General features: G+C 37.3%; 1 protein-coding gene across 2 annotated transcripts in view; it reads left to right on the forward strand.

Annotated features, from left to right (window-relative positions):
- Positions 1-27,104, forward strand: part of CCDC91 (coiled-coil domain containing 91) — a 96,105-nt gene that overhangs the window by 13,252 nt on the left and 55,749 nt on the right. For both annotated transcript variants that reach the window (XM_050324578.1, XM_050324577.1), the window contains exons 2-6: positions 4,970-5,006; positions 5,129-5,207; positions 8,837-8,994; positions 11,616-11,804; positions 13,318-13,419. In XM_050324578.1, the coding sequence (XP_050180535.1) occupies positions 4,977-5,006; positions 5,129-5,207; positions 8,837-8,994; positions 11,616-11,804; positions 13,318-13,419 (558 nt within the window). In that variant the 5' untranslated portion in view covers positions 4,970-4,976. The remainder of the gene's footprint in view (positions 1-4,969; positions 5,007-5,128; positions 5,208-8,836; positions 8,995-11,615; positions 11,805-13,317; positions 13,420-27,104) is intronic.

The following is a 27,104-nucleotide window of genomic DNA, read 5'->3' on the forward strand; positions in this document are numbered from 1 at the left end:
TCAGGACTTGATTAATTTGAATTCTCACCACCCAGAGGTAGACATGAATGAAGAAGTCTACTTAATTCAGTATTTGGTCTCTCTGTCACTTTTACCTGTTGGATATGGAGAATACTGGGATTTCTGGTGGGATTACAACATTCCATCTCCCCCTAACTGTTGGAATGGGAAGAGGGGCTTTTTTTTTTTCCCCCCCAGCTTACATTTTTCTGTCTTATTCCTGGTGAATGGCTCCTGATCTTCCTACATATAAAAATATGATTTTGGTGTGCCTGTTACATTTCACCATCCGTGTTAAGCTGCTGGTCAGGCTTCAGTGGCTGCATTTTGCATAGAAAAACTTTCAGGCTTCCCAAATATGCCCAGCTATCTGAATCCAGTCATCATGCAGCCTTACCAGCCCTCATTTAGAGGGAAGTGTTGAGCAACCTCATTTGAATGCGGGGTTGACCCTGCTTTGAGCAGGAGCTTGGGTTGGATGACCCGCTGGTCTGGATTTTGGCATAAATTAATGTCCCATTGTACGAACACAAACTTGTTGATAAAATCTAGGCAAAATGCAGTGGCCTGCCTAGCCATTATCCATGGAAAATTTCCTCCTTTCCACAGTGTGACTGGAGATCTCGAGTCCTTTTGGACAGAACTGTCTGAGAACTGTAGTGTTTTGGAAATGACCTGGGCTGGATGACCTACCGTGCCTTTTCCAACCAGAATTTCTGGCTCTGTAATTTTGAGGTTGGCTTCTTGTTGCCCAATTTTACAGTTACTTAATTCCAGTATCAGGCATATTTCAAGAGACCACATTTAGTCATGGTAAGACTGTGTGGGTTGTTTTGTCTTCTTCTGTTATTTTTTAAATCCTGAAGATTGTCAGCACTTAATGTATTCTTTCCTGTTCCAGTGCCACAAATAATGTTACGAGTTTGTGAGGAAAGAAAAGTCTGATTACCCATTTTGGAATAGATGATTGATTAAAAGAACTTGCTCCCCAGATTGTTGCAGTTCTCATGTGTGATGTTAGATTATTTATTTATATCAGAAATGCATTTCCATCATGAGAATAAGGGGTAGAATTGAGAAATTATGTATTTGGTCATATTTTCAGGATTGTTAAATTTCTCATGTTGAATTTTAAATGAATTATTCAAACATTTTTTAGGTCTAAATGCACATGTACTTTTGAGGGCTCTGAAAGCATCCTATTTAAAAACAGGCCCGATTCAATTTTTTTTTTTTCAAACCAGTCCTTTTAACATTGGTGTGGCCCTTTTACCTTCTCCTTGGAAGAAGGCACCCTTTTTATGCAAGAAGGTATCATAATTTTGGAAAGACATCTTCTAGTAAGAACTATTTCCACTAACACTCTATGAAGAGAACACCTCAGCCTTTGAGTTTTTGAAGTGCCTTATATCAACATATCAGCATCCCTCAGGATCTAATCCATGCATTCTATCCTGATCTGCTGCCTGCATATTTGTGATGCATGCTATCTTTGCCAGATTCTGGTATTTTAGATTTCAAATCAAGATTTCATTTTGGTAGAGCAGGATCTGAGCTTTGTCTTTGAGAACAGAGGTGTGTGCACATGGATTCATGTTTGCTATTTGGGTATATGTAATATGTATAACCTACCTGGTTGAGAATCCCTTAGCTGAGAATTCCTGGGGGATCTCTGAAGAACTGGAAATTGGAGGATTAACAGTGGATAACCATTGGTACTACAGAGACTTGGTTGGAACCTGTTTCTCTTTTATTCCATTTGAATGCTGGGTGGAATAATTCATAAATTAATCATGTTGTTACAGCCACGAAATGTCTGTGTTTAAAATTTGTGGAGTAAGGTAATCTTCCATCAAAATATCCTTGGGATTGTTACCAGATTTATGAAAACTTTGTTTGAAATACAATAAAAAAGATGATGGATTCAACAACAGGTTGTTCTCCAGTTTTTCTTCTACCCTAATCCCTTTTCTCTATCAAAAGTTCTGTTCTATTTATACGTAGGTTCTTCCAAATTTTTCTTGTAGAGGAAATGGAAATCCTCGTTAGTATTTAACATATGGTTTGCTTACAGGGCTTTCTGTCCTTTGCTGCCTTATGTCAGTGTTGTATTTGAAAAAAAAAAAATCAAAGTAGTTAATCACTTCTTGGAACATGTTTTTTTTATATTTTATATTTTTTCCTTCAAAAAAATTTTTGAAGCCTCTCTATCTTAGCATGCCTTCCCAGAATTGCTTTGATTCCTGTTGTACTCCTCTGAAACTTGTTCCAGTTTATGTTTTTAAAACATAGTATGTATTCAGTACACTGAATGTATTTTCTCTGGTTGAGACATAACCAGTCCTGAGAGGGTGGGAATGATGTCCCTTGCACACTGTGGAGAAAAGGTGCTTTGAAGGAACTTTGTGTAGAGCCTGAAGGACCTGTTGATGTGATACACAGTGTACAGATAAAGTACCTGTTTGCCTGTCTAAAGGCTCACTCTCTCCACCTGACTGCTCTGATTGCTACTTGAACGGTGTGTTTTGCAGTAATTACATAAATCACCAGTCTGGTTTGGGTGGTGTTTAGTGGGAGGTGGCATGGATACACTGGCATTCTCGGCTCGTGCACTGCTGTTTCAGCAGTCACCTTCTGTCTGTACAACTTCCATCACCTATCATTTGAGGGTTTTTTCAAGTGCTATTTTTTAGAGTTATATTCTGAATTTTAATGGAGTGCATGAGTGTTTGACCAATTCACCTCCTTTCTCTCTTGAAAAATTAACCAGCGCAAAATTCAACCAACACAAAGCCAAAAATTCCTTGTAGTCCCCCAAATTTGACCAATTCTGTCTGCTAACACAGTGATGGTGATGATTCTTCATAGAATCATAGAATGGTTTGGGTTGGAAGGGACCTGAAAGATCATCCAGTTCCAACCCCCTGCCATGGGCAGGGACACCTTCCACTGTCCCAAGTTGCTCAGAGCCCCATCCAACCTGGCCTTGGACACTGCCAGGGATGGGGCAGCCACAGCTTCTCTGGGCAACCTGTGCCAGGGCCTGCCCACCCTCCCAGGGAAGGATTTATTCCTAATATCCAATCTAAACCCACTCTCTGTCAGTTTGAAGCCATTCCCCATGTCCTGTCACTCCAGGCCCTTGGAAATGTCTCTCTCCATCTTCCTTGTGGGCTCCCTTCAGGTGCCTGGAAGGCCACAATGAGGTCACCCTGGAGCCTTCAAAGTTCATCAGTCAGAACTTAGAAATTAATTTGTTAAGCTTTGGGGGATGTTTGAATTGAAGTCAGTCTTGGTAGTGAATATCAGCTGTGGATGTGAACTGAAAGTGTCCCCTTCTGGCATTCTGATATGTCCATTTGGAGATTTCCTCCAGATCCTTTGAATTCTTCTGTTTCTGAGCATGTGTTTTCTTAGTAATAAAAGTTTGTCCAGCCTATAGTCTATTTTAACTGAAGTCAGTTAGTTTTATAAACATTTTAACATTCTGTAAAGACCATGAAGGTTTTTTGGGTCATCCTTCATTCCTGTATCAAAATTTTATATATATATATATATATATATATATATATGTATATGTATAGTTAAATATATAATACCTTTCTTTGAACAGCTTTGTATATCTTGAGTTACTTTCATTAGCTGAGTAAATTACCCTGCATTTTTGTAAAAGGAACTGCAATTTAACTATAAATATATCAAAATGCCACAGAATTCAGGGCTACAAGTCAAAAATGCTGATCAGTTTGTAAAATCTAAATCAGACCCTCCATGAAACCTAGGGAAGGACCTCTGTGGTAGCAGAAGAATTTCCAGAAATTCACCACAGTCTTTTTCCAAGTTCCAGTTTGTTCTGATGTTGCCAGATAGCTAAGAAGAGATGGGAAAAGCAGGAAATCTTTTTGGATTTAATCACAGTGCTGATTTGGAAAAGCAACTTAACAATGGAAAATATTTTTATGTTTTAAATCATAAACACAAAATCATACAATGTACATGGTAGATAATATTTGCATTAAATTGGGTTGTTTTCATCATGAGTGAAGATAACCCTTTTGGAATCTGGTGGTCAGAATCCTACTTTCTGGACATTTATTTATTTATTTATTTATTTATTTTTATATATATCCAGACTTGATTATTTGCTGTTTTTAGTACCATTTGTTGAGGTCCTGGGGACTTGACTGCTGCACTATATATAGATAGATATACAATATATCTATACAATAGATATAGCTTTTAAAGGACCATCTTTCTGTTTTCCTATATTAGAGAGCTTTTCCTTCCTTTTTGCTTTCAAAAGATGTTTGACAGTGGGCAGTGTTTATGTTTACCCTTGAAGACAGTCAATTTCTATCATAAAATATCCATTTTTTTGTGTTTAACTTGATCAATTAAAAAAAAAAAAAAGGCTTCTTAACTGAGACCTTCCATTTCTAACCCTGGCATCCTCTGTGTGAAAAAGTTCTTATTTAGGTCCCTTGGTGTTTTGTAGGACTTGTTAATTATAAAGACTTCAGGTAATGAGTGGAGATGAGGGCTTGGGTGAAGGACTGAATCTTCATTTCTAAATGAGTGGGGTGATGAGGTGGCGATGCAAAGCACGTAGGTGAGCAAGGTAGCAGTTGGATCCAAGTGAAGGTCTTTTTTTCAACACAAATACGTAAGTCATTGTGTCTCCTGACTGCTGGTGGATCATAAAATCAGCACATCTCTCTTAACAGGACTGGCCACTGAAAAATTCCCGCTTTCCTGTTGTGTGGAACGTTGTTTTGCTTCACTCTGCTGGGCTTTTAGGGTTTGATCACAGGGGCTCGTGTTACCCAAGTCTGTCCTTTAAAACTAACACCATACCTTTGGTTTTGCAAAGCTTTTATTGCTTTTTTACAAGTAAAGGCAAAATAGCAAACATAGTGGTTTGTTTTTTTTTTTTTCCTCTTTATAAATCTACATTTCTTCTGTATTCCAGTTGAAAGATGGACGATGATGACTTTGGAGGATTTGAGGTATGTTATTTGAATTACTTTATTGTGAAATAAAACTATTTTCGACTACTTATATGGGAATTGATTGTAAATGACTGCAAATGTTTTGCAAGGTTTTTCTAATAGTTTCTTCTTGTTCCTAGGCAGCAGAGAGTTATGAGTTTGGAAATGGTGAAAAGCAGACCACGTCCCCTGCTATTGCTTGGGCAGCATTTCCTACAGGTATTGATAAAATCACTATAAAAATCATTAATTATTTTTGGGAAGCTGTGCTTCTCAAAGCTAAATTTTCTTGAGGAATGAAAGAGAAGTACAGTTTATCCAGCTGAAAAGAAACAGATTTTCTTCATTCAAAGGATATCCTTTACTTTGCTGTGTGGAAGATCTTTTGCAAGTTATGGAAAAAGACCCAAAAAGTAAACTTGAAAATAAGGCTATGATAGAGTCTTTTACTTTCTTTGGGGAAGGGGGGATGGATGAGAGTCTTCTCTCTTACTTAAGCAGTTTATAAAGTTAAAAAATATAATATATAACATTTGAAGAAGTAGAAACATTATAGAGCTACTTGTGTTAATTTAAACAAATGCCTGTGGCCCATGTGGGTTTTAAGAAAGTAATGTAAGTTCATTGATGTAAAATATCAGTGCAACTAAAAGATTGAGGAGGTGTTACTGATTGGCAGTTGATTTTGTTGTGGTCTAAATTTTGCTGTTTTCACAAAAAGAAACAAGACTTTAGCAGCATTAGGGGAAAACCCAACACAGTTTATTATTTGTTCAGGAACTAAAGATTTGTGCCTGCTATTGTACTATTATGCAGAATAATTTATGCAAAGTAAGGCACCAATTTTTCTCAAGATGAGTTCTCCATAAATCATGTTCTTAGAATGTTTTTATTGATTTATTTCTGGCATTACTGGCTTTCTTCCATTACAGAATAATTAGCTTTATCTGTCATTGAAATAAAGGAAAACATATCATGAGGAAACTATATTTTTTCAAATAGCTTTATTATTCATCTCATCATTTTTACTATTATTACTGCTTAAATTCAGTAGCATGTTTGAATGTGCTTAATAAATTAAATCCAATATAGCTGTGCAGTGTCTGCCTCGTGAAGTCTGATTTAAATCTTACAAGGTGTGTAGAATTTAATTATTTGTAGAGAACACAGAAGTTTTTTGTATGACTATAAGTGACAGAAGAAGTCTTAGGGTGTTATACCAAGGTACTTTAAAGTACTTCAAAATTAAAAGAAAAACACCTGTAGTCAGAATATTTTATTACTGTAAAATCTTCAGATGAGTTTTTCATGCAGATGTTGCTGTGAATAAGTTAATTTACTGCAAGAGACCTTTTTGGTCATGTGACTTTTGATATCCCTGGAAATGAGTACATGATTCTTATCTTTATAAGAGGCAACTTTGATCAATGAGCAGTAAGTTTATTTGGAGTCAAGTCAGATAGTTTTATCAGAGGCAAGCTTTTGTCTCAGGGGTTGTGAAACTGTTCCATTTTTGGTACCTGAGGTGTGGTAAGCAGGAATGGCTTAGGGGGTCGTCTTTATAAGTAAATTTTGAGCTGTCCTAAAGTGTGCTAATGCAATTCACCAGTATATACACAAGAGGTATGAACTGAGAGAGCTTGAATTACACACAGAGCACGTGTAATTCTAGGATTGTCTAACTGATGGATGTTTAACAGTGCTGAAAAATGAAAGGAAGGGTTTGTAAAAAAGGTGTTTGATTGATACCACGGGGAGTTGCTGCCTTTTCTTGTCTTCTGCAAGGTCATGTATTTAGCTGAAAATTCTAAACCACAGTGTTCAGAGGTGGTCACCAGTTGTTGCTGCTCATTTCCTAGGCTTTATTTTGACAACTTAAGAGGTGGGGATTTTGTTTCTTTTTTTTTTTTCCCCCTTCAAGTTGCCAAGCATTCATTACTATAACTGGAATCCCTGAAAGCTCGATTTGATTGTAGAAGATTCCAGATTATTACCTGAAAAAATGGGAGCCTTATGTGTAGTATTGGATAACCAAAATATGTGAATACCAAAAGTTCTCATTTCAGTGAGTCTCCATTATTCATATGTACCCAGTCTCAGTTTCTGTTTTTACTTTTGTGATAAATTATTTATATGTGAACTGTGCCTGAGCTATGGTGATCCTCACTAAAGGGTGAACACCAACATCAAAAGGAACGGTGTCATGTCAGGTTTTTCCACGTGAGTTGACAGTTTTAGTAAGAAAACTGCTTGCCTGCTCAGCCAGAGATTGCCTGGTGCGTTATTTTAGTTGTTTTTCTACCAGATGGAGACTGATTTAAAACTGAGATTCAGGTTATTAGATGATAGCATAAGACAGGGACTTTACTGTTTGTTTAGAAACAAAAAGGTTATCTATGTCACTTCAATGCCACTTGAACTAATGGAGTAGGTAATGGTTATGAGAAGCTGCCTTTAAAAGCAGACATTTGGAATGAGAGGGGAGTTTTACTGATATAGTGCATAAAGGAAGCTGAAAAAGTCCCATTTCCAATTCTGAAGAAGAGTTTACTTTTAAAGGTGCAGTTGGGTCCCAGATCTGTTTTTTGGTCCTGGTTACCTAAATTGGTTCCTCTTCTGTTTGCTGTACTGTCCTGTAGGCCTTTCAGCCAAGTTTCCATTTTTTGCTGCACTGTGGTTTTTTGAGTTGTTTTGTTTTGTTTTCTTGTTTGTTTGTTTGGGGTTTTGTCTGGGTTTGTTTGTTTGTTTTGTTTTTGTTGTTTATTTTTTGGCCATATGTTCCAATCATTGTCACTGCAATTATCATACTGATATTTTTTCTGCCTCGTGGTCCATTTTCTTTCTTTTTAGCAGATGAGGTTTGCCTGTTCCTCTGTGTTATACCTGAATCCTAGAACTGGAGAGTAAAGATAGGACTGGATCCACAGATTGGTGTGTCCTTTAGGCCAGTGTACACATTGTTTGTGCTGTGTACTTGTGCAGCACTAAACAGTGACGTGGAGAGGTTGAGCCTTGTCCAGGCTGGTGGCATCTTTTTACATTTTACCAGGGTCACATTGATAACGTGAGCTGCTTTTTCTAAAACAATTGCATATAGTTTTTTGTCTTCTGCAAAGGCACACCTGTAGCTGAACACATCAAAGTTTGCAGGACTTTGCTGTTAAATTAAAAATGTATGCCAAGCTTTCTCTTCTCCTCTCTGTTTGTTTAGTTTAGGACATAAATTAATGTCCTTCATAAGAGCACTCAGGTTTCTGTTGTGCTGGGTTGATAATGTTGATCCACTGTTCAGGATTTTTGTGGCATAACTGGAAAATGCTCTCAGTCCAGTGTTGATTCCACTGAAGTTTTATTTGCTGGAGAGTTATTTAGATTGTTATCTTTTTATCTCTTATAAAATATAAGACTGCTTTATCGTGTGTCTTGGTAAGTTTTTTTTTAAGTGTGTCTTGATTCTTTTATGTCTTCTAAGACAGTTGAGGATTTTTTTAACCAGAATTTATGAAACTTAGGAAACTATAAGTATGGTTTTATACTTGACTTAGGCTGATTAAAGCTGGTGCTGAAGCTGAAAGGTTGTGTGAATTGAAAGAAACAAAGTTGAAAAGGATCCTTTTGATGGCAGTCATCTTGTAAATCCTCTGTGGGAATTACAAGTCTAAATTTAGTGTCCTCAAGTTGACACAACTCCAAACCACGGGCACTTTGTGTGGAATTATTCTTCAGTGCAATTAGGTCATGTGAGGTGCATAACATTTCATTAGCGTGGCTGCACTTGTGGCACAGACTCCAGAAACAGAGTTAATTTTTGGGTGCTGCTTTGTATTGTATGTCTTTTCTATTTCCAGTGCCTGAAGTCCACAGATCTCCTGATGTTCTTCTGGAGCACTCTGTGCCTTCTTCCTGCCTGGCTCCTCCTGACTCATTCATTTTGTCAGGTGATAATGTGGCAGCAGCTGTTCAAACAGCCAACAGCCTGACGAGTCCAGCTGTTCGGGAAGAACAGGTAAACCCACACTTTTTGAGCTTCAGGGTGGGAACTCAAGTATTAAATGGATTAGCATCGTATCTTTTCTGTGCACATTTAGGTTGAAGTAGTGCAAGGCATGCATGTAGGATAGCTGTACGTATACGTCATGCGTGGATGTTTTCTTTTGACTTTAGGATCAGAGAATTAACATTTAATCTTTGCTTATTTATAATTAAATTTATTTTTATTTTATTTTGATTTATCCCCCCCCATTACTTTTAAAGTTGATTTTGTTAATATTTTTTTTGTGTGATCTGACGTTATCCTAGTTGTGCAATCCTAATCTCTCCCTGTGGCTGCACTACTGCTGCAGAATGACCATTGTTTCTTTTGGGGGGCAAAAGTGTTTAGTATTTAACTAAACTATTAGATGAGCATGGGAGGGAAAAAAATTTTGCCTTGAGATTAGCAGAGGAATGCTGGTTTGCTGCAGATGAGAATTAAATAGATTTACCCTCCCAGTGAATCTTTTATTGCTGTTGATTGCAGTGACCTGGATTTGAACAAGTTTACTGATTATAAACTTCCTTGTTTCAGGATGTATAGTAGTACATACTTGAATTAGAAAGTGCTTTTGCCTCGTTGTGAACCAATCAATACTTTGGGCTACTTTGCAACCCTCCCTTTGTTTCTTATTCTTCAGGAAGTCTCCTCAAGTCTAGGGCTGCTCGTGGTGAAAACTGAATGTCACCATTAAGTCAGATTTCTATTGTCTGACCATTTAAAAGCAGTTCTTTAGAACTATGTCGAGAACTTGTACAAAATACTTGTTTTGCTTAAACTGAGTCTTTTTTTTTTTTTTTCCCTTTGAGGAGTATCTGTATGTTTACATTTTATTTATTGTGTTTACACAGAAGGGCTGTGGCCAGCACAGCTCCAATCGTCCAGTCTTAGGAATGAATTAGTTACTGGTTTGTGTTTGTTCCCAGCCTTGTGTTCAGGGGAAAGCCTATTAAAAAAAAGGCAAAGAGATGTGCCCAGATGCACATGATATCAAAGAAATTTTCTTAGAAATCCAAGAGTTGTGGGTTTTTTTCTTGAGAGGGAGGAGTGTTTATTTTATTTTTCTGACTGATACCAGCCACAGTAATTTTCTGTGTTGAAGGCTCTTCTTCTGCCTCTCTGACAGACTTTGGATAAGTAAATTTCTACTGCTGGCAGAATGACCAAGATATGCTTTCCTTTAGCCACCACAGGTCCTAGTCCTACCCTTTTTCATTTTGGCTGACAATGAATAACCTGCATCCTCTCTTTGAGCTTGGCCAGCGATTTTAACTTTTCTGTTCTCTGGAAAGAGCGCTTGGGATATTCCAAAATACTAAGATGTATTTTTTAAAACTAAAAGTTAATTTAGTTAGGTAATTTTAAGGAAAAATAAGAAATACACTTTTTTACTTCTGACTAAGTATTTGTGCAAATTCTGGTTGTAGGCCATTCTTGTCTTGTTCTGTTCAGCTACTGACACACCCACGGTTCCAGGAAGTCTCTCTTTAGTGCAGGAAATAGCATGAATTAAAAAATATATTAGCAAGTTTTATTAAAGGGAGAAAAGGAGTTGAGAGCATGTCCTTTATTTTGGAGATCAGATTTGCACTTAGGATTAAACAGGAAGGAAAATGGTGGGCGTAAAACTATAATAAAATATTCTCACACCTGTTCGAGAAGGATGTTGGGAGAGCTTCTTTTCTATTTGTATCTCCAGGGCCTCTTGAAGATTCATGTAAAAAAGACACTTCACCATTTTAGGTTCCACGCTGCCGATTTTTGGCCATGCCAAACTCTGATCTTTAGTACTCAGAAATAGGATCAGCACATCTGGCTTCTCTTTGCCAAGGAGAATTCAGACCACAAACTGCAGGTTTTTATGTGTTCCTGCACAGACGAGATCTCAGCTGTTTTTGTTTGTTACTTTCTTTGAATTCTTTGAGAGGTAGTTATTTATCGAAAAGTCAGTACATTGTCTTAGTGTATGTTTGGGATAAAAGGTGTTAGGGGAGTGGATTAAGTCAGATCAGTCAAACCTCTTTAATAAACACACTGAGATGTTCCTTTCGCCACCCTTACCCAAATCTCAAGTGTGTATGGCTTTCAAAGTGTTGAAAAAGTGGCATCTGAATTAATGATAATGGTGCTGCAAAATTATGATAATTGGCTGCAAAATAATCAAGTTTTTGCCTCCACTCCTTTTTTTTTTTTTTTTAAGAGGGGGAAAAAACATTGGCTTTTTTTAATTATACCACAAAATATTTTAAACCTCACCTAATTTTTTTTTTTTTGTGCTTTTCTGAAAATATGGGGTTATTATCAGTGTTTCATCTGGTTTACATTGTGGATTCTGGAAACCTCTGTTTCAGTTCTTGTGCTTCTGTAGTTTACTGAAATAGAATTAACTAAATATTGTAAACATGTCCCAATAACTCCTATTTTGGTAATCTATCCTAAAGATGAGATACAAAAACCTCTTATTCCCTCTCTGTGACTACTGTTTGCAGCCTGCACTGGGTGAAAACATGAAATTAGTTGGACTAATCCAAGGAGAGTTTGTTACCCTGTAAACCTGATGTACTGAGATCATTCCCTTTTCTCCTGTGAATTAGATTCAAGCAGATATTCCAGTTGCCTCTTCAAATGTTATTGAAGACAAGACTTCAGTTCCATCAACCACTGCTTTGATTGATGCTGAGACACAGAGAACAGATGAAGCAAAGACCTGCCTTCAACAAGCTGTTGCAAACCTAGAAATCAAGCTTTGCACTGCTGAAGAAGAAAAATTAAAAATTAAAAAGGTATGAATAGTTTTTTTCTAATTAGAACTGTTATACTTGTATGGGATTAAAATATGGTTGGAGCTGGCAGAGATTTGAAATTCCTTTTTTTTTCTGGTAGAAATTAGCTAAATTCCAGAGAAATGGTCCCAGTTTAGAATCATGTAAAGTTTCAGGATTTTATTTTTTTTTTTCCCTTGAGGGGTAAAAAAAAGGAAAGGAAAAAAACAAGAGGACAAATTTTCTTAGCATGGAGCCGTGTGGTTTGGGTTTGACTTTTTTTGTTTGTTGGTTTCTGGGAGCTCTGGTAGCCAAATTCTTCATGTTCCTTCCGACCTGAATATGATAAGAGCATCAAGCAGGGTTATGTCTGACACATCTGAGCTGGCAAAAGGTCACTGAGGCATGGGAGGGGGAGTTTAGTGTCTGCCATTCTTGATCCTGTTTATTGATAGCTCTCAGGGAGCACTGGGGAAGGAGGAAACAGCTTGTTGGAAACGACAGTGAGGTTGAGGAACTGGAGCCAAAGATGAGGAGGAATGCAAGGGGCTGGTTTTGCTGGGAATTATGTGTATAGAGGACAGCTGGGAGGGAAGGATGGATACAGACTGTGAGAGGAGATAGGCTGAGAGCTAAACTCTGAATTGAAGGGACATTCCATAATCTGTTTCTACCTCTACAGTGGAACCAAAGACTTATAATCTCTGTTTTCTACGATTTTGCCCCAAAGCAGGGTTGAACTGAGCAAACCTGCTCTTTGTGTCCTCCCTGTGACCCTCTCAGTTGTGCCTTTGTTTGAATAGCTGTGCAGTGACCTGGCAGGTCGTTTGTTTCTATCCTGGCTTCCTGCACGGCTTCAGGAAGCTGTTCTGGAGCAGCTGAAAGGGTGCCAGCAACTTATGGATAATAGGAATGAGTTTAGTAGGAACAACGGCTGCATTAAGGAAAAATAAAAACCTTTAGCTCTTTGTGTATGGACGATTTTGAAGTTTTTTTTTTGGTCAGTAGTGTAATTCTCCTTCCTCCCTATTGGTTCCTGTTGGGCAGGCTTCCAGATTGGCTCTCTGCAAGACCCCAGAATATTTTGAGATTTTATTAATTTTGGAGATGTAGACAGAGGTCGCCCTATCTGTGTATGTCATAGGATTTCTGCCTTTTTAGTGAAAACATTTGCTAACAGTGCATTTAATATGCTGTTTCTCAAATGCAGAGAGACAGAGCAAGATATTAAAAATGTGGAAATAATTGGCCTAGAATAGAATAGTTGCAGTTGGAAGGGATCTATAACAACAGGTCCAGCTGCCTGAACCCTTCAGGGCTCGGCAAAACTTATTAAGGGCGTTGCCCAAATGCCTCTGAAACATTGACAGGCCTGGGGCATCGACCACATCTCTGGAAGGGCCGTTCCAGTGCTTGGCCACCTTATGTCATAGCGCTTCAGAAATTAAATTGGTTGGAATTAATAACTGAACCTGTATTTTCACAATCCTCAAACGTTTGTGATTTCATGTATTTTATTTTGTAAACCTTGTAGGAATTAGAATATTTGCTGGAAAAACATAGTGTCTTAGAAATGGATTTCCTGAAGGAAAAAAAAGAAAAAGTACCCCATCAAGATCATTACAAGACACTCCAGGTAATTTCTTTCTTGTAGTATCTTAATTTGTTTTTCAGGGGGGGGGTTGTATAGAGTACGTTTATGTCCAACAAATATTTTTTAAGTATCTATAGGCCTGCTCCAAAGCCCTTTGGGATTTAAAGAATTTCTAAGGTTTTTAGGTCAGTCTGATTCTGGACATTACTGGGAATACAGGTTTAATTCCCCACTTGCCTCAGTGACATCATTGTAACTGGGATCACTCATCCTTCTTCCGATATATTTCATAAAATGGATGAGAAGAAAAACACTTCGTAGGATAAATGTGTTTAACAGCATGACTTAGCATGTTCTGAGGTAGCCAATTATTTGTGATGTGTCACCTAACCTGAATATGGACCAGTCTGTGTTGCATAATAAAAACCTGTAAAGTGTAATTAGATGCTAGACAATGTAATTAAAATTGCTTCCATTGTCAGAGTTAACATCATTCACTAGATACATGTGTGAAGTCTCACATGCAAGACAGATCTTCCACTGAAGTTCTCGGTCATCTCCCAGTGTTATAGCAGGGCAAACAAAATTTCAGCATTTCAGAAGTTTCTGTTGGTAACTCAGCTTCACTTAATTCTTTTTGCTGCTGAGGATGGTTTTTAATAGCTACTGCATTGTTTCCTATTTCTACTTTTGGGTTGCTCTAGTAATTTGGATTGAACTCCTGGTGGCAGTACACCCTGGGGTTTACAGGAATGTAATCATGTAGTACTGACTTTTCATTTTATATGTGCAACATCTTACAGAAAGAAATGTTTGCTTAGCTATGATATAAAAGTCAGGTTTGCTTAAAAACCTCCTGATTTTGCTTAAAAACCCTGCTGATACTGGCTAACGTTTTCGATCATCCTGAACAATAGAATTAGTGGATTTGGTGTTTTAATACTTTTACAATGCCCTTCGAGAAAAACTACTTAAACAAAAGTGGAAATGTCCCTGAGGTTTACAAGTACCAGTCTGTCCTAACTCTTTGAGTCAGGTACTACAGTTTTCGAAAAACAGCAATAAATGAGTCACAACCTTTAACTTACTCTGTAGAAGTGCTCGTGTGCTCCCTCTTGTTGCCCCCTCTGGGTACAGAGAGGATCAAACCAGAGCAGCAAAGTCAGTCGTGCTTCTGTTAAAACTGCTTTCGTGAGACCTGAATGTTGGACGCCTCCTTTTTTTTTTTTTTGGTGCAGAGCTTGAAGTTCCTTTTGTCTCCCTCCTTTGGCTCCTGCAACGTGAGGGTCAGCACCTGTGGCCACACACTGAGCAGGGCTGGCAGCTCCCTCGTGCAGATGTCTGCCTTGCTGGCTTTTCCTTTCCCAGCACAAGCAGCTGGATATTTAGCGCTGTTGACTTGAAAAGCTTAAAAGCAGACGGCAGTGATGACTCTGGCATGGCTTTGGGAGCTCTCAGGATGAGGTTTCCGACAGGACCGATCCTGGCATCCAAAGCCGTAGGTGTGCGTTGACTTAATTCCTTTTAAATGAAATTGCTGTGTTATTGTTTGAGTATAATGTATAAAACAAATGCCTCAGGAGATGGTTCTAATTGGCTTTTACATGAGCATGCATTATTTCATTCACCTTTATATTTACTAATTAACTGACTTCCAGCATTTGTGACAAAGGGAATTCTCAAAAGCTGCTTTGGAGGTAATAGAGCCAGCCAGTTAATTGCATTTTTAACAAGGTGATATTTAGATAAGACTCTTTTCTTTTTTTGTGAAATTATTATGCTTGGTTCTGAGAGAAGATTTCATTCATCTTTGTCAACTAAGCCAGTAATTTTTTTTTCATCTTCTCCTACTGATTTCTGCCTAAGTCTAGGATGACAAGTGTGTTTTCAGGGTTTTGTTGTCACAAAATTGCTTCAATAAAATATGCTTTCAGGTGTTTGTTTTTTTTTTTTTTATATATAGAGTCATAGAATCAGAGAATGGCTTGAGTTGGAAGAATTGTAACTAATGGTGATAATTATTATTCCTAATCACGGGAGGCAGAATTCCAAGTATTGGAATTAATTAACTAAGGGATGACAGTGGAACACTGCCACATTTGTACTTGTGTAAAACCGAAAAGTAAAAAGTTCTGTGTTTCATCTAAATAAAATTAGCTTTTAAAAAATCAGGATTGAACAGACCACGTAGTATTTTCACATTCTTAATGTTGTTTCCATATGTTACTACAACAACCAGAGACAGTAAAGGGGCAGCAGTGGGTTCATAAATAGAATAAACAAATTGGTATTAACTGGTATTACGGAGTTATTTGGATATTTAACGCAATGGTCTCTTTGAGATCTTGAATTCATATAAGCTAGTAAAATCAGAGTTATGATTCCCACATTCCTGGTTCAGTGTTTGTAGTATTTAAGAGGCAAAATAACACACTGTATTTCTAACTGCTTTGCTTACGAATTGGAGCTGAGTTAAAATTGCTGTGGGAAGGGTAATTTTAGGGGTTTTGACTTGTGTGCAGTGTTCAACCATAAAGTTGCCATGTTAGCCTTATAATTCCTTGCTTGTTTTAGACGGGAAAGAAGCAGGTGCAAGTGTATGTCTGACTTTTACATTTTCTTTGTTGGTGTGTCAGTCCCTTTTTGATCACATAGTCATATATATATATATATTTATGTTCATCCCAACTTTCAGCACCAGCTCCTCTAGATGTGAGGTGCTGCATGTTTTCAAGACATTTAGTGCTAGTAGGTAATCAGTGTTTTTGCAGCATAATGCAGAATTTGTGGTCATTTTAATCCTGTGAGTCTCAAATTTGGCTGCAGCCACGATCACAAAATGAGCACTCCTGTTTAGGGGTGATGTCCTCTTGTTTGCAAATCACTGAGGCTGCGCTTAATTTGAGAAGGGAAGACAGTGACTGGGTTTTAATGCTCTGAGTAGGAGCTTGATTCTTTGGACAGATTGTTAAGCTGATAAGACTTCTGATGTTTGGTCTATCTGCAGACAACTGGTTTTGATGATTCACCAAGAACTGGATCATCATTTTCCTCTGCTGTTTCTCTGATTTACCACACAGTCACATTTGAAGAAATACTGCATTGCTTCTGGAAAATTCTAGTTGTGGTTATAGACATTTTTTTCCATCATCAACCCTCTCTGGAACTTAAGCAGGCTGTTTTTTTAAAGAACAATATAGTTGATGTGGTGTGATCCTTCTTTTTTTTTCCTCTTGACAACTGACTTCTTCTAACTTAACAAATCTAGAGTTGTTTTAAAAATACCAAAAATGTTTTCTTTTGGAAACCTTTGTTTCTGTTCTGCCATTTTTTGGAGGGAAAAATATTTTAAATTTTTATTGAAAAAGTGACTTTAATGTGCTTATCATATTTAGCGCTATTACTGTTATTGCAGAGTCGTGATTGGAAGTGACTTAGGTTAGTACTGTAATTTCACTTTAAATAACAATTTTTGGTGTAAAAAAGCAGGTCAGATAGGATCCTTTTTTAAGTGGTGTTTTAGAAAGGTAAGGGAGAAAGTTTAAACTGAAGAAAACATTGACAGATCAGCACATAATGATCCAAAGAAACCTCACTAGGTCATGCAGTAACACCCAGCTGGGATTAAAGGGAATGATAACTTAAATAAAATCATTGCTGGTGTTTGGTGTTATTAGATTTACCTGTTTCTGTAACTGTCGATATTTGGGGAACTTTTCATTTGAGTAGATGTACAAATGTCACATTTAAATTGTACAGCTTCAAATTATGAGGAGAAGACCTAAAGTGCAGTTACATAAAGACAGGAAAGGTAAACTTGAGATTTTGGGCTTGTTTCTTCCCTCTTAATTTGGAGGGAATTTATTTTTATTGTGATTAATATTGCATGTTACTTTGTTGTTTTGTTTTGTTTTTTTTTTTTTTTAATATATTGGACCCATTTATCACACAAATTCATATAAACCAGGGTGCATAGTTGGGTGTGTCTGCCTCCTTGTTTTTGAAGATGGTTCTTCCACATCCTTTTGATGTTAGAGTTGAGTGAGGGCTTCTTGTTCGCCCTTTCAGGCCTCCCACTGCCTCTGATGTCCTGCTCATCACAAAGAACCATTCTTGAGGTTGGAGGGGATAATCCCTGAGTAGGAACCAGCTCTTTTGGGGTCTTTTTTCTAGGGCTGTGTCCCGTGTCCCAAGCAGTCCCACAAAGACACCTCCTTCCTGAAGTCCAACGTTGTGATCCTGCTTTTTTGCCTCGTTCCTCCCCCTTCTCCTGAACTCCAGCATCTCCTGGGATTGTTATCAGTGCGCCCCAGGAATCTCCCAGGGTGTTGTCCCTTCAGCAAACACTGGGGCTGACAAGGTTCCTCCTGAGGACCTGGGAGTGTGAGGCTCCTTCCTGACCCCCCAAGTTGATCCCTTTGCCCCAAAAAATGAGCTCCAGGCATTCCAACCCCCCTCTCCCAGAAGAGGCTACACCCTGTCCTCTCCTTCCCGGTCTTTCCTTCCAGAAGAGTGCATTTATGGTTCTGGAAAAGGTGTTCTGCAGGGGATTGGAAAGCAGGTCTTAGAGGTAGGTGGTTTTTATGGCTGGAGTACTAGAAAATGTATGTTTTCTTACAAAACTAATATATGACTTACATCCTGTTAAACACCATCTTCTAAGAAAATATTTAGGTTGGTTTTAGGTGCAGACATAGAGGAGACAGAATGCTAATAACAAAAAAATAGGTGTGAAAAAAAAAAAAAAGTTTATGTGCTGTACCTTGCAAACAAATTTATAAATGAGGTTCCAGGAAATTTCATGGGTCACAGCAGGGTTTAAAATTATGGAACATAGAAAAAGGGGGAATTTCAGAAAAGACACTTCAGCAGATAGCAGTGCATCTTTTTGCTGAACTGGGAAAGGTATTTATGGATATGGCAACAATCCCTTGCCCACCTCTTTTTCAAGTGAGTGCCAGATACCTCACGTTTATTTATTCACCTTTAATTTTTTTTAATATTACTCTATGTGCTCTTCTTTCAGACACTCATTTTTATTCAAAGTCTTTATTTATTAATAATTTCAGAGCTGTTTATCTTTTGGCCTGTTTTTTTCCCCCGTCTTGATGTCTTCTTTCCTCGAAATTGTTTTTCCAAATATGAGGAAAAATAACTTTTTATTTCTCTAAGGAAAAGATTCTGCTCTCTTGCCTTTATGTTTTCTTCTTAAACTTCAATTCTTCTCTTATTAATTATTTTGTTGGTTTGTTTCAGTATTATTAATTAGGAGATGGTTGTAAGACTAAACTTAGTGACTTTGTTTTTAAAATATTAAATTTTAAAATTAAAAAAAATGTGTTCAAATGTACCTCTCTTATGCTGTTGTGCTGTCACTTAACACTTTTGAGATCCTTGACTTGCCTTACAATCTAGTTTCCAGTTACAGTCATGAAGTGTGCCTAGCACTTATACTTTTACACTTATGTGCCTCCTTTTGCTCCCTGATTTTAAGCATATTCAAGAAATTGGGCTTAAACAACATTCATTTTTCTGGTTTGCCAATGGGTATAAGTAAAACTTTTCTCTTTTTTTGGAACCAGGTTTTGTGCTGTGACTCCTTTCTGCCTGCCCTGCCCTGTTTTATGCCAGTGTATCCTTGATTTGTTTGAATGCATCTGCTAATTTACACTTAGTGTGTCACAAGTCTGTAAGAGCTGCTTGCCCATCTCCATTTGCACATTCACAGCAAGCGTGTTCAGGATGATTGATCTTTTTTCTTTTTTTTTTTTCTATTTAATTTGGAAATTCTAACTCAAAGAGCTGAGAAATGTCCAGATGGATGTAACGCTGCTCAGTTGGAATTCTTTACCAAAAAGCTTCTCTCAGCAAGGTCTGGCTTATTGGATTTTTGAGGGGATAATGAAAATGTTCAAAATGTACTCAAAATTAAGAAACCTGTGTAGAGCAAAACTTGGATCATGGTACTCTTAAGACAATGCTTGTAGGCCAAACACCTGTTACTTGGTATAAACCTTCTTTAAAAATGTCAGGAACAGTTCCAAAGCAACTCCATGTCCCTGGATCCACTCAAGTGCTGTTTGTGTTCAATTTAAGGCATCTGAGGCATTGTAATTATGGTGAGTACTTGACCACTGCTAGTTAAAATTAGTTAATACCATTAACAGCATTTTTTGTATTCATTGTTTATATACTTGGAAGAAGTAAGATGCACAGCAAATATTAGGTTGATATTTTGGGAGAATTTTGAAGAACTGTCTCTTCATTGCCCTTTAACTGTTAAATCATCTGATTTGGTTCAAACTGGTGAATGGCTGCAGAATGCAGCTGACTACATTGCTGAACATTTTATTGCCTAATTCACCTGTTACACCTTTAAATTCTTCACTCTATGTTGAATTTGGTGTTGAAACAGAGTGATCACATGAAATGTATAATTTGCCAGTTATTAAGCAAATTTATTTGTATAAACGTATTCTAATCTAACTAATTCACACACTGGAAGTTCTCTCTTGTGACTTACATATCAAAGTTAAATTTATTCTCAGTTACCTTGGAAACTTCCTTATTAATTATGTCTTTAATTTTTAGGCTCTTTTTACGTGAGTAAACTGCCCAAATGTTCATATATAGGCAAAATGTCCACAAATAACTCGTATTTTAAACTACTGCCAAGATATCTAACAGGTCACTCCTATAGAGCTGCTGATAATTGAGAAAGCAGTTCCAGTGGGAAAGTATTAGGTATTGCAATAGATTCTAAATGTATCATCCAGGTTTTAAAAATACCATCTGATTCTGAGAAGCTTTAAAAGAACAATAAAATAACATTTAGGAACTGATGCAGATAAGAGAAGGTGTAAGTCAGTTCTAATCATACATCAGCATAACTAAACTGCTGTTCCTTTCTTTTTTTTTCCTTCAAATAAAAATGCATGTTTATAAGGTCAAAGCAGTTTTCTAGTGTATATTCTTACACTGATTATTTTTGGCTTTGTTTACAGATAGCCATAGTGACACAAATTATTTTTAGGTACTTCAGCTGCTCTTAAATTAGTAAATAAACAAGATTTTGCTGTTTTATAAGGGTTTTTTCCTCATTAAAGGCTTAAAGGGTCCAGAACAGCATGTGACATGTAAAATAATCATGTGCTTAAACTAATGAGAACTTTTTTACTATTCTTGGCTAAAGTTTTATCACTGAAAGAAAACTGATATTAATGAAAACTAGAACATCTGTTCTTAAACCTGAAGGATATTGAGATAAAACAGACTTTCCTAGTTCCTTAAAAATAAACCTGTTATTCAAATACATTGTTAAACAGATAGAATATTTTGGTTGTGAATGCACATCACAAATTTAAGCATTCTCAGGCAATTAATTGTTTAGGATGATCAACATTAATTTCCAGAAATATGAAAATGGAAGTCTGAGTAGTGCTTAAAAATAATGTAAGATACTGCAGTAAAGAACTGAGAGAAATTTTGATTTTTTTAATGTATTATAATTTTTTTTGTATTTTAACAATAATTTCTGCTATTAAGTGTGCACTTAATGTACTTAATTTCTATGTAGGGAGAACAATCCCAGTTTCTTTGCTGTGTTTTCAAGGGCCTGAGTCTGTAGTCTGACTTTTGAGATAAATAAGAAGTGAGTGTGCCATTGAAAAGCAAATTCCCATTGATCTGATAGGTAGAAAATTTGAAATAAGCCTTGGTTACTTCAGGCAAGCTAAGAAGGGAAACTTACATTCAAACTGTAAACTGAAAAAGTGCTTTTTGTGATTAAAGAGCCTTCTTGTTAGTGATAAGAAAAGGAGATATCCATTTCCATCTTTCTGAGCTAAACCATAATTTCAGACAGTGTTTGATGCCTGCTTTTGTGGCACTGCTTCGCGAAATACTTGGTTTAAAAATATCAAATAAAGCACAACCCTGAAAAGAGGCCGCTAGAGGGGCCAGTTGCTGGGTTTCATATGGAGTGTGATGGTATCTCTGGCCCTTGGGAGTTCCCTTACCTGCACAGAAACCAGCTGGAGTGGTGAGAGAGGAGTTCCTTAAGTGACTGGGACTCGGACTCATTGCTTAAAAAGATGCATTTTAGCTCTGTGTCACTTTAACACATCCACTGTTATTGTTTTAAGATGGATTAAGCTGGTTCTGCATATCCTATACTGTTATTTAATGTAAATATGGTGACAGTTGTTAACTGAGGAAAGTTGTTCAGGGCTCTCTGTGATTTTCAGCCAAAAATGCAGTGGACATCTCACATGCAGGGGGGGAAAGAGGATATTGTAGCTAACAAAGACTACAGGAATAGTCTGAAGAAATCTCATATTTCCCATAATATTTTCATTAGAGAGTTCTCACATGGATAAGGGTCTAGTGGCACTTACCCTCCTTCTTACATCGTTTGTCTGTCTTTGCTTGCACATTCCTTGAGAACTGATTATTTATTAAATAAAAATAGCAGCTCTTTGAAGCGTGTTGCAATTCCTGTGACAGTATTTTAATCAGCTTTCATCACAGTCCTGTTCTGTCACCACCAATTAAATTATCATATACCAATCACTGCCATAGCTGACAAATCTTGCATTGCACAACACAAACCCAGTAGTATTTTTTTTTTTTAAGGGAGAATCAGATTTTTGTTTTGGTTCTTTTTTGATATTTTGTATTCTTAATTGCTGCTGCACTGCTTTACATTTTTGAATGTGACCTCCAGTCCTTCAAACACCTTTACATATGCATAATAAATCTGCATATATCCAGTTGAGCAAGGCTATATTCCAACAGGATTTGCTTTCCCTTTTTGAAAAGACTTCTAGCCAAGAGCCTTCCTGTAAGCGATGTTTGTGCCCCTCTGAAGAGGGGAGCTGCTCAGAACAAGAACGTGCCTTAATCATGATTTTTCTCATCCGGATTAGCCAATTTGTGGGAGGTCTGACGTCGTGTAAAAAAAAACCCAGAAGTTTCAAACCAAGTTAAAATACAGCTGAAGCTTTCTGTCAAACCCAGTTCTTAACGCTGCAGCCTTTCTAAGATGTATTTACGTTTTAATTTCTCACATACGACAAAGACAAGACTGAGTTTGTTTCTGCGTCCTTGCCAGCTGGCTTGGCTGAAAAGGAACCGAGGGACTCTGGAAAGGGGCGGTGTTCGGAAGGTCTTGGTGTGTGGAGTTGGAGGAAATAATATTTGTGTCCAAATTAGAACCTCTCTGCTTCTCCCTTGCGCTCTTTCAGCAGCAAGATGGTTCCTTTTGGTGGGATTTTTTGGTTCAGATTTGGTTTTTGTTTTGGTGAGGGCAGATCGGCTTTTTATTTTTTGTTGTTGTTTTTTAACTGCAGCATATTGAATAGATTAAAATAGGAAGCTGTGGAGTTAGTGTTGTTCAAAATAAAAAAATTCAAAGATGAGAAGCGTGGTTTTACCCTCGTTGAAGGGAAGGGCAGGGTGAGGGGTGGCAGAGTGTGTTCTAGAAGTGACGTAATGGCAACATGAAAAAGATCTAGGGAGTGAATAAGTGTTAGATACAGCAATGGAAAAGTCAGTCCCTGTCTCAAATTTATGCAATCTTTCTTGCAATTTCTTTTTTTTTAAGTGTTAATACCATCAAGGTCAAGAAGTAAATGGAGTGTATAAAATAAATTAAACAGCCACATCACTGTCAAGAATCTTGAATTGTATTCCTCGTGGAGTATTTTTGAAAAAGCACAGGTTTATGTCTGTTTTTGTTGTTTACACTATAACTTTGGGGTTTTGAATATTTATCTGTATGAATCCATTTGCCTTTAGTGACCAACAGTAATATTTGTTAAAAATAGATTACATGGCTTAATGATCTGTAATTTTAAAGTCTAACAGGTCTGGTTTTCAAGTTGCACAGTTAAATTTAAAAACAAACAAACAAACAAAAACCCAACAAAACACCAAAACCCTATTAATATCCAACAGAACTTTTAGTTATCTCTAAGTAACTTTAGGTGTTATCAATCGTGGTTGACTCTTTTGTAATCAAAAGAGGTTTTGTTACATCTGATGTTTTCTGGTTTAAATAATAAATTTTTAAAAAAGGGGTTAATTTTGGTGATTTTGACTTTGGGATTTTGGTGAGGCTGCTTTTCTTTGAGGAAGAGAATACGTTAAAGTGTGTATTGTAAGAAGTGTGAGTTTAGTCACCTCAGAGCTGGGAGGTGGTGAAAGAAATAACCCAAACCAGACTCTCAACAATTGAATTGATTTCAGGGGTCTATCTCAGCTGTGCATATGCCAATACATGGATTCTGGGAAGCAAAGAGGAGGAGCTGGAGCTTCATGTGTTACATTTGACGTCACTGAAATAGCTGGGATGTGTTGGGGTGCGAGGCTGGATCTCTGGTGCAGATGAGGAGTAATCAGCTCGTTAAAAAGCCACGGAAGAAAAGAGTTGTCATTTATAACAACGAGCAGCTTCAGAGCACAGGGGCCAGGAGGGATGGGAGAGTTGGCTGTCACTATGAGAGAGTTCTGTGTCAGCTCAGAGACTGAGGGAAGCCCTCTGATTGTTGGGAAAAGACAAGGAGGATGATGGACGGATCCGGGCGTGCCAGCCTTTTGGTCCATGGGAATATCGTGGTGCTCTGCAGAGGTGGGTGGAGGAAACAGTGATAGATTCAAACGTGGGAAGTGGCAACTCGGTCTAAGGAAAAAAATAATTTAATGGTGAAGATAAGACATAAGGAATGTCTTAACCAGCGAGGTTGTGAAATCTCCATCCTTGGAGTTTTTCAAGGTCTGACTGGACAAGAATCTAAACAATCTGGTTTGAATTCAGTGTTGGTCTTGCTTTCAGAAGAAGGTTAAACTAGATGACCTTAAGACATCCCTTCCAACTTGAATGATTGTGTGATTTTGTGATTTAATACTTTGCTCATAAACTGAGAAAAATAAATATCCCGCTCTTAGTCACTGAAGTCATAACTCCAATCCAGGGGATATTCCCCAAGCTGAATTATTTGGAATATTTTACTCCAAACTGGCCTACCTCATTGCCAATTAAGGGCAGGGTCAGGAATGCCTGAACCAAAAATCAAATGCAGTGTTTGAAATGTTAAACTAGTCAGAAAATCAGTTACTGTAAATCTAAATCACTGTCATGTGGAATATAACATTTTTGGTTGTTTTAAATGTATCTGCCACGTTAGAAGAGGCTCTTGTACTATGAAACCTAACCTTGATTTGATGCTCAGTTTCCCAAAATGCTGATTATTTTGTCTTCTGATCTAAATTCTTGTCACCATTCTAGTGAAGCAAATGCAGCACCTCAATGAAGAGATGATTACTTGTGTCTCTGGTTGTCCTGCGGGCTCTCTCAGTTTTTTTCAAGTTGCTCATCATTCATTGTCTTCAGGAAACAAACAAAAAAGGCATTTGAAGCCTTGCATAAACATGGCAGCCACTTTGTGCTGGAGATGCTTTGCTTGTGCTTTGATGGGAAAATAGCTGTTGATCATCTAGTTTCAGATAGCAGGTCTGCTCTGGAATGTTTTTAGTGTTCCAAAATGTGTTTACAAACTAGAAAAAAAGAGTTAAGGTTGAAGGAAGAGGAAAGTACATGGCCACTGTTTGCTTCTGGAGTTTTGTATCAAGAGGCAGCCAAAGAAAGTAGCCCAGATACTGAAAATGAAAAGGAGATTGAAATGTAAAGATGTAACTTTTCTTTCTGTTGATTTTGTGCTAAGCAGGACTGGTTATGTTATAATAAACTGATTTTCCATATTGCAAAAACAAGGAAGGAAGAAAACAATTCATTCCTTTCTTACATTGGACAAATTTCAAAGATATGTTAATCTTATGGTCTTACAACGAGTATTTACATACAGTGAGGCTGTGAGTTCTTGTTTTGTGTCTTCTAGAAAGCTTTTATTCATGCTTAAATACAATTTCTACCTGCATGCTTTTGAAGATACTGGACTGAGTTTCAGGTTTCTCTGTAGTCATCTCAGGTTTTTAAACACTTGAAAAGAACTGAAGGTGTCCTCTAGGAATGGGCTATGAACATCATTATGAGTTACAAATGGTCCACCTCTATGAAAATGCAATATACACTGCCTGATCATCCAGATCCTTAGTGAAGGTATTGAACAGAATCAGAGCCAGCATTTACATAAAATTTACATAAATACAGTTTTGCTAGCAAAATGTATATTAATACCAAGAGCACTGAGTATTAATTAACAGATTGTTCTGCATGCATTTTAGCTCTTGGTGTTCTTTTTTAGTGTCCTCTTCAGTGAAGAGCCTCTGTTCACATCCTGTAGAAAAAAATGAGAAGATTTAAATGGTATTTTTTTTCTTCACAGAATAGCAATGTCCTAAATATGATAGGGTTGTAATACAGTGCAAATACTTGAAGAGTGGTATGGGAGCTGTAATTGTGTTTCAGTTTGGGGCATGTGCAGGCTCTTCTGTACTATTTCCTTTGCATAGTTTTTCACATTTAATCAGTCATAATATCTCCCAGCAGACTGGTGTGTTCACAGCCACTCAGCTCTGGCTCAGCCCAGATCTAACTCAGCAGGAAATGTCCTCACCACCATGTGAGGCAGTTGCTCGTGAAAGTTTGATTGCTACCTCACTTCATTATTCACTTCAAAGTCTTCTGTTGTTATAGCCCAGGTATAAATGATACTTACTTGTGTAAAGCAAATCATGCAGCCTCCTTGGTTCCTGTGGTGAGCTTAAGGTTTTACATCCTGCATGCTTCTGGTTGTACAGGGAAACCTGAAATCTTTCTCTCCTTCCTGTATCTGTCCTTATCTTTAAGTTCTTAGCTGTATCTTTCACTGGGATGTTGATGATATGAAAATATTTGCTGTAGACCTGGATACACCCCGTGTTTTAGTTCTGGAGAGCTCATGTGCTTATTTCACATGAACAGAAGTAGTGACCAATCTGTATTTTATATACAATAGCACACTCTAGTGTGGATATTAATTAGCCATTATGGACTGATTGTCATAATGTTTAACTCAGATTTTCATTGATTTAGTTCTGTTGCATTCAGTATTGATATTTTTTCTCTGTACTTGCATGAATTGAAGGAAATCTTCTATTGATACATTAATCATAATGATTAACAGAATCATTAAGATGCAAAATGATGCTTTGGAAGAAAGATGATTTTGTGGAGGTGAAAATCTCATTGCTGGATGTTAATTAAGAACCCGATTTAAAAATGTCTGTACTGACAAAGGCTCACCTAGTTCAAAATGATTCAAAGAAAAGATCTGAGAGAGTGCTAGGACTGTTGTTAGGGTTTCTCTGCCCCATGGTGTCCTTGGGAGCTGCTCCTCTCAGAAACTCCTCAGGCATTTGGATCCATCTGCCTTGACAGTGGTTTGGTTCACAGGGGTCTCAGAGAACACAAGTGAAGTCTGGAGTCACTTGGATTTTAGATTGTAAGAAAACGTTGCAAGTTCGATGCCACCTTCTCATCCTTCTAATTTGAGTTTTTATTTGATGTGTTTCTGAAGGTACATGTATTTGGTAGCATTAGAGTGTGTATTTTTTTAATAAATTGTTTGTAATTTCTCATATAAGAGTCACTAAATCAAAAATAATTGAAGCATTGATTAAGTATTGAGCAATTAATTGCCTGTTACTTTCTGACTGTGTGCATGCAATGCCTCATTCTTTCTGGAATGCTTAGTTAAATTACTTCTAAGCTTATGTTAAATTACTGC

This window comes from Myiozetetes cayanensis, unplaced genomic scaffold (assembly GCF_022539395.1).
Source record: "Myiozetetes cayanensis isolate MyiCay16 unplaced genomic scaffold, myiCay2020 scf3, whole genome shotgun sequence".
Lineage (NCBI taxonomy): Eukaryota > Metazoa > Chordata > Aves > Passeriformes > Tyrannidae > Myiozetetes > Myiozetetes cayanensis.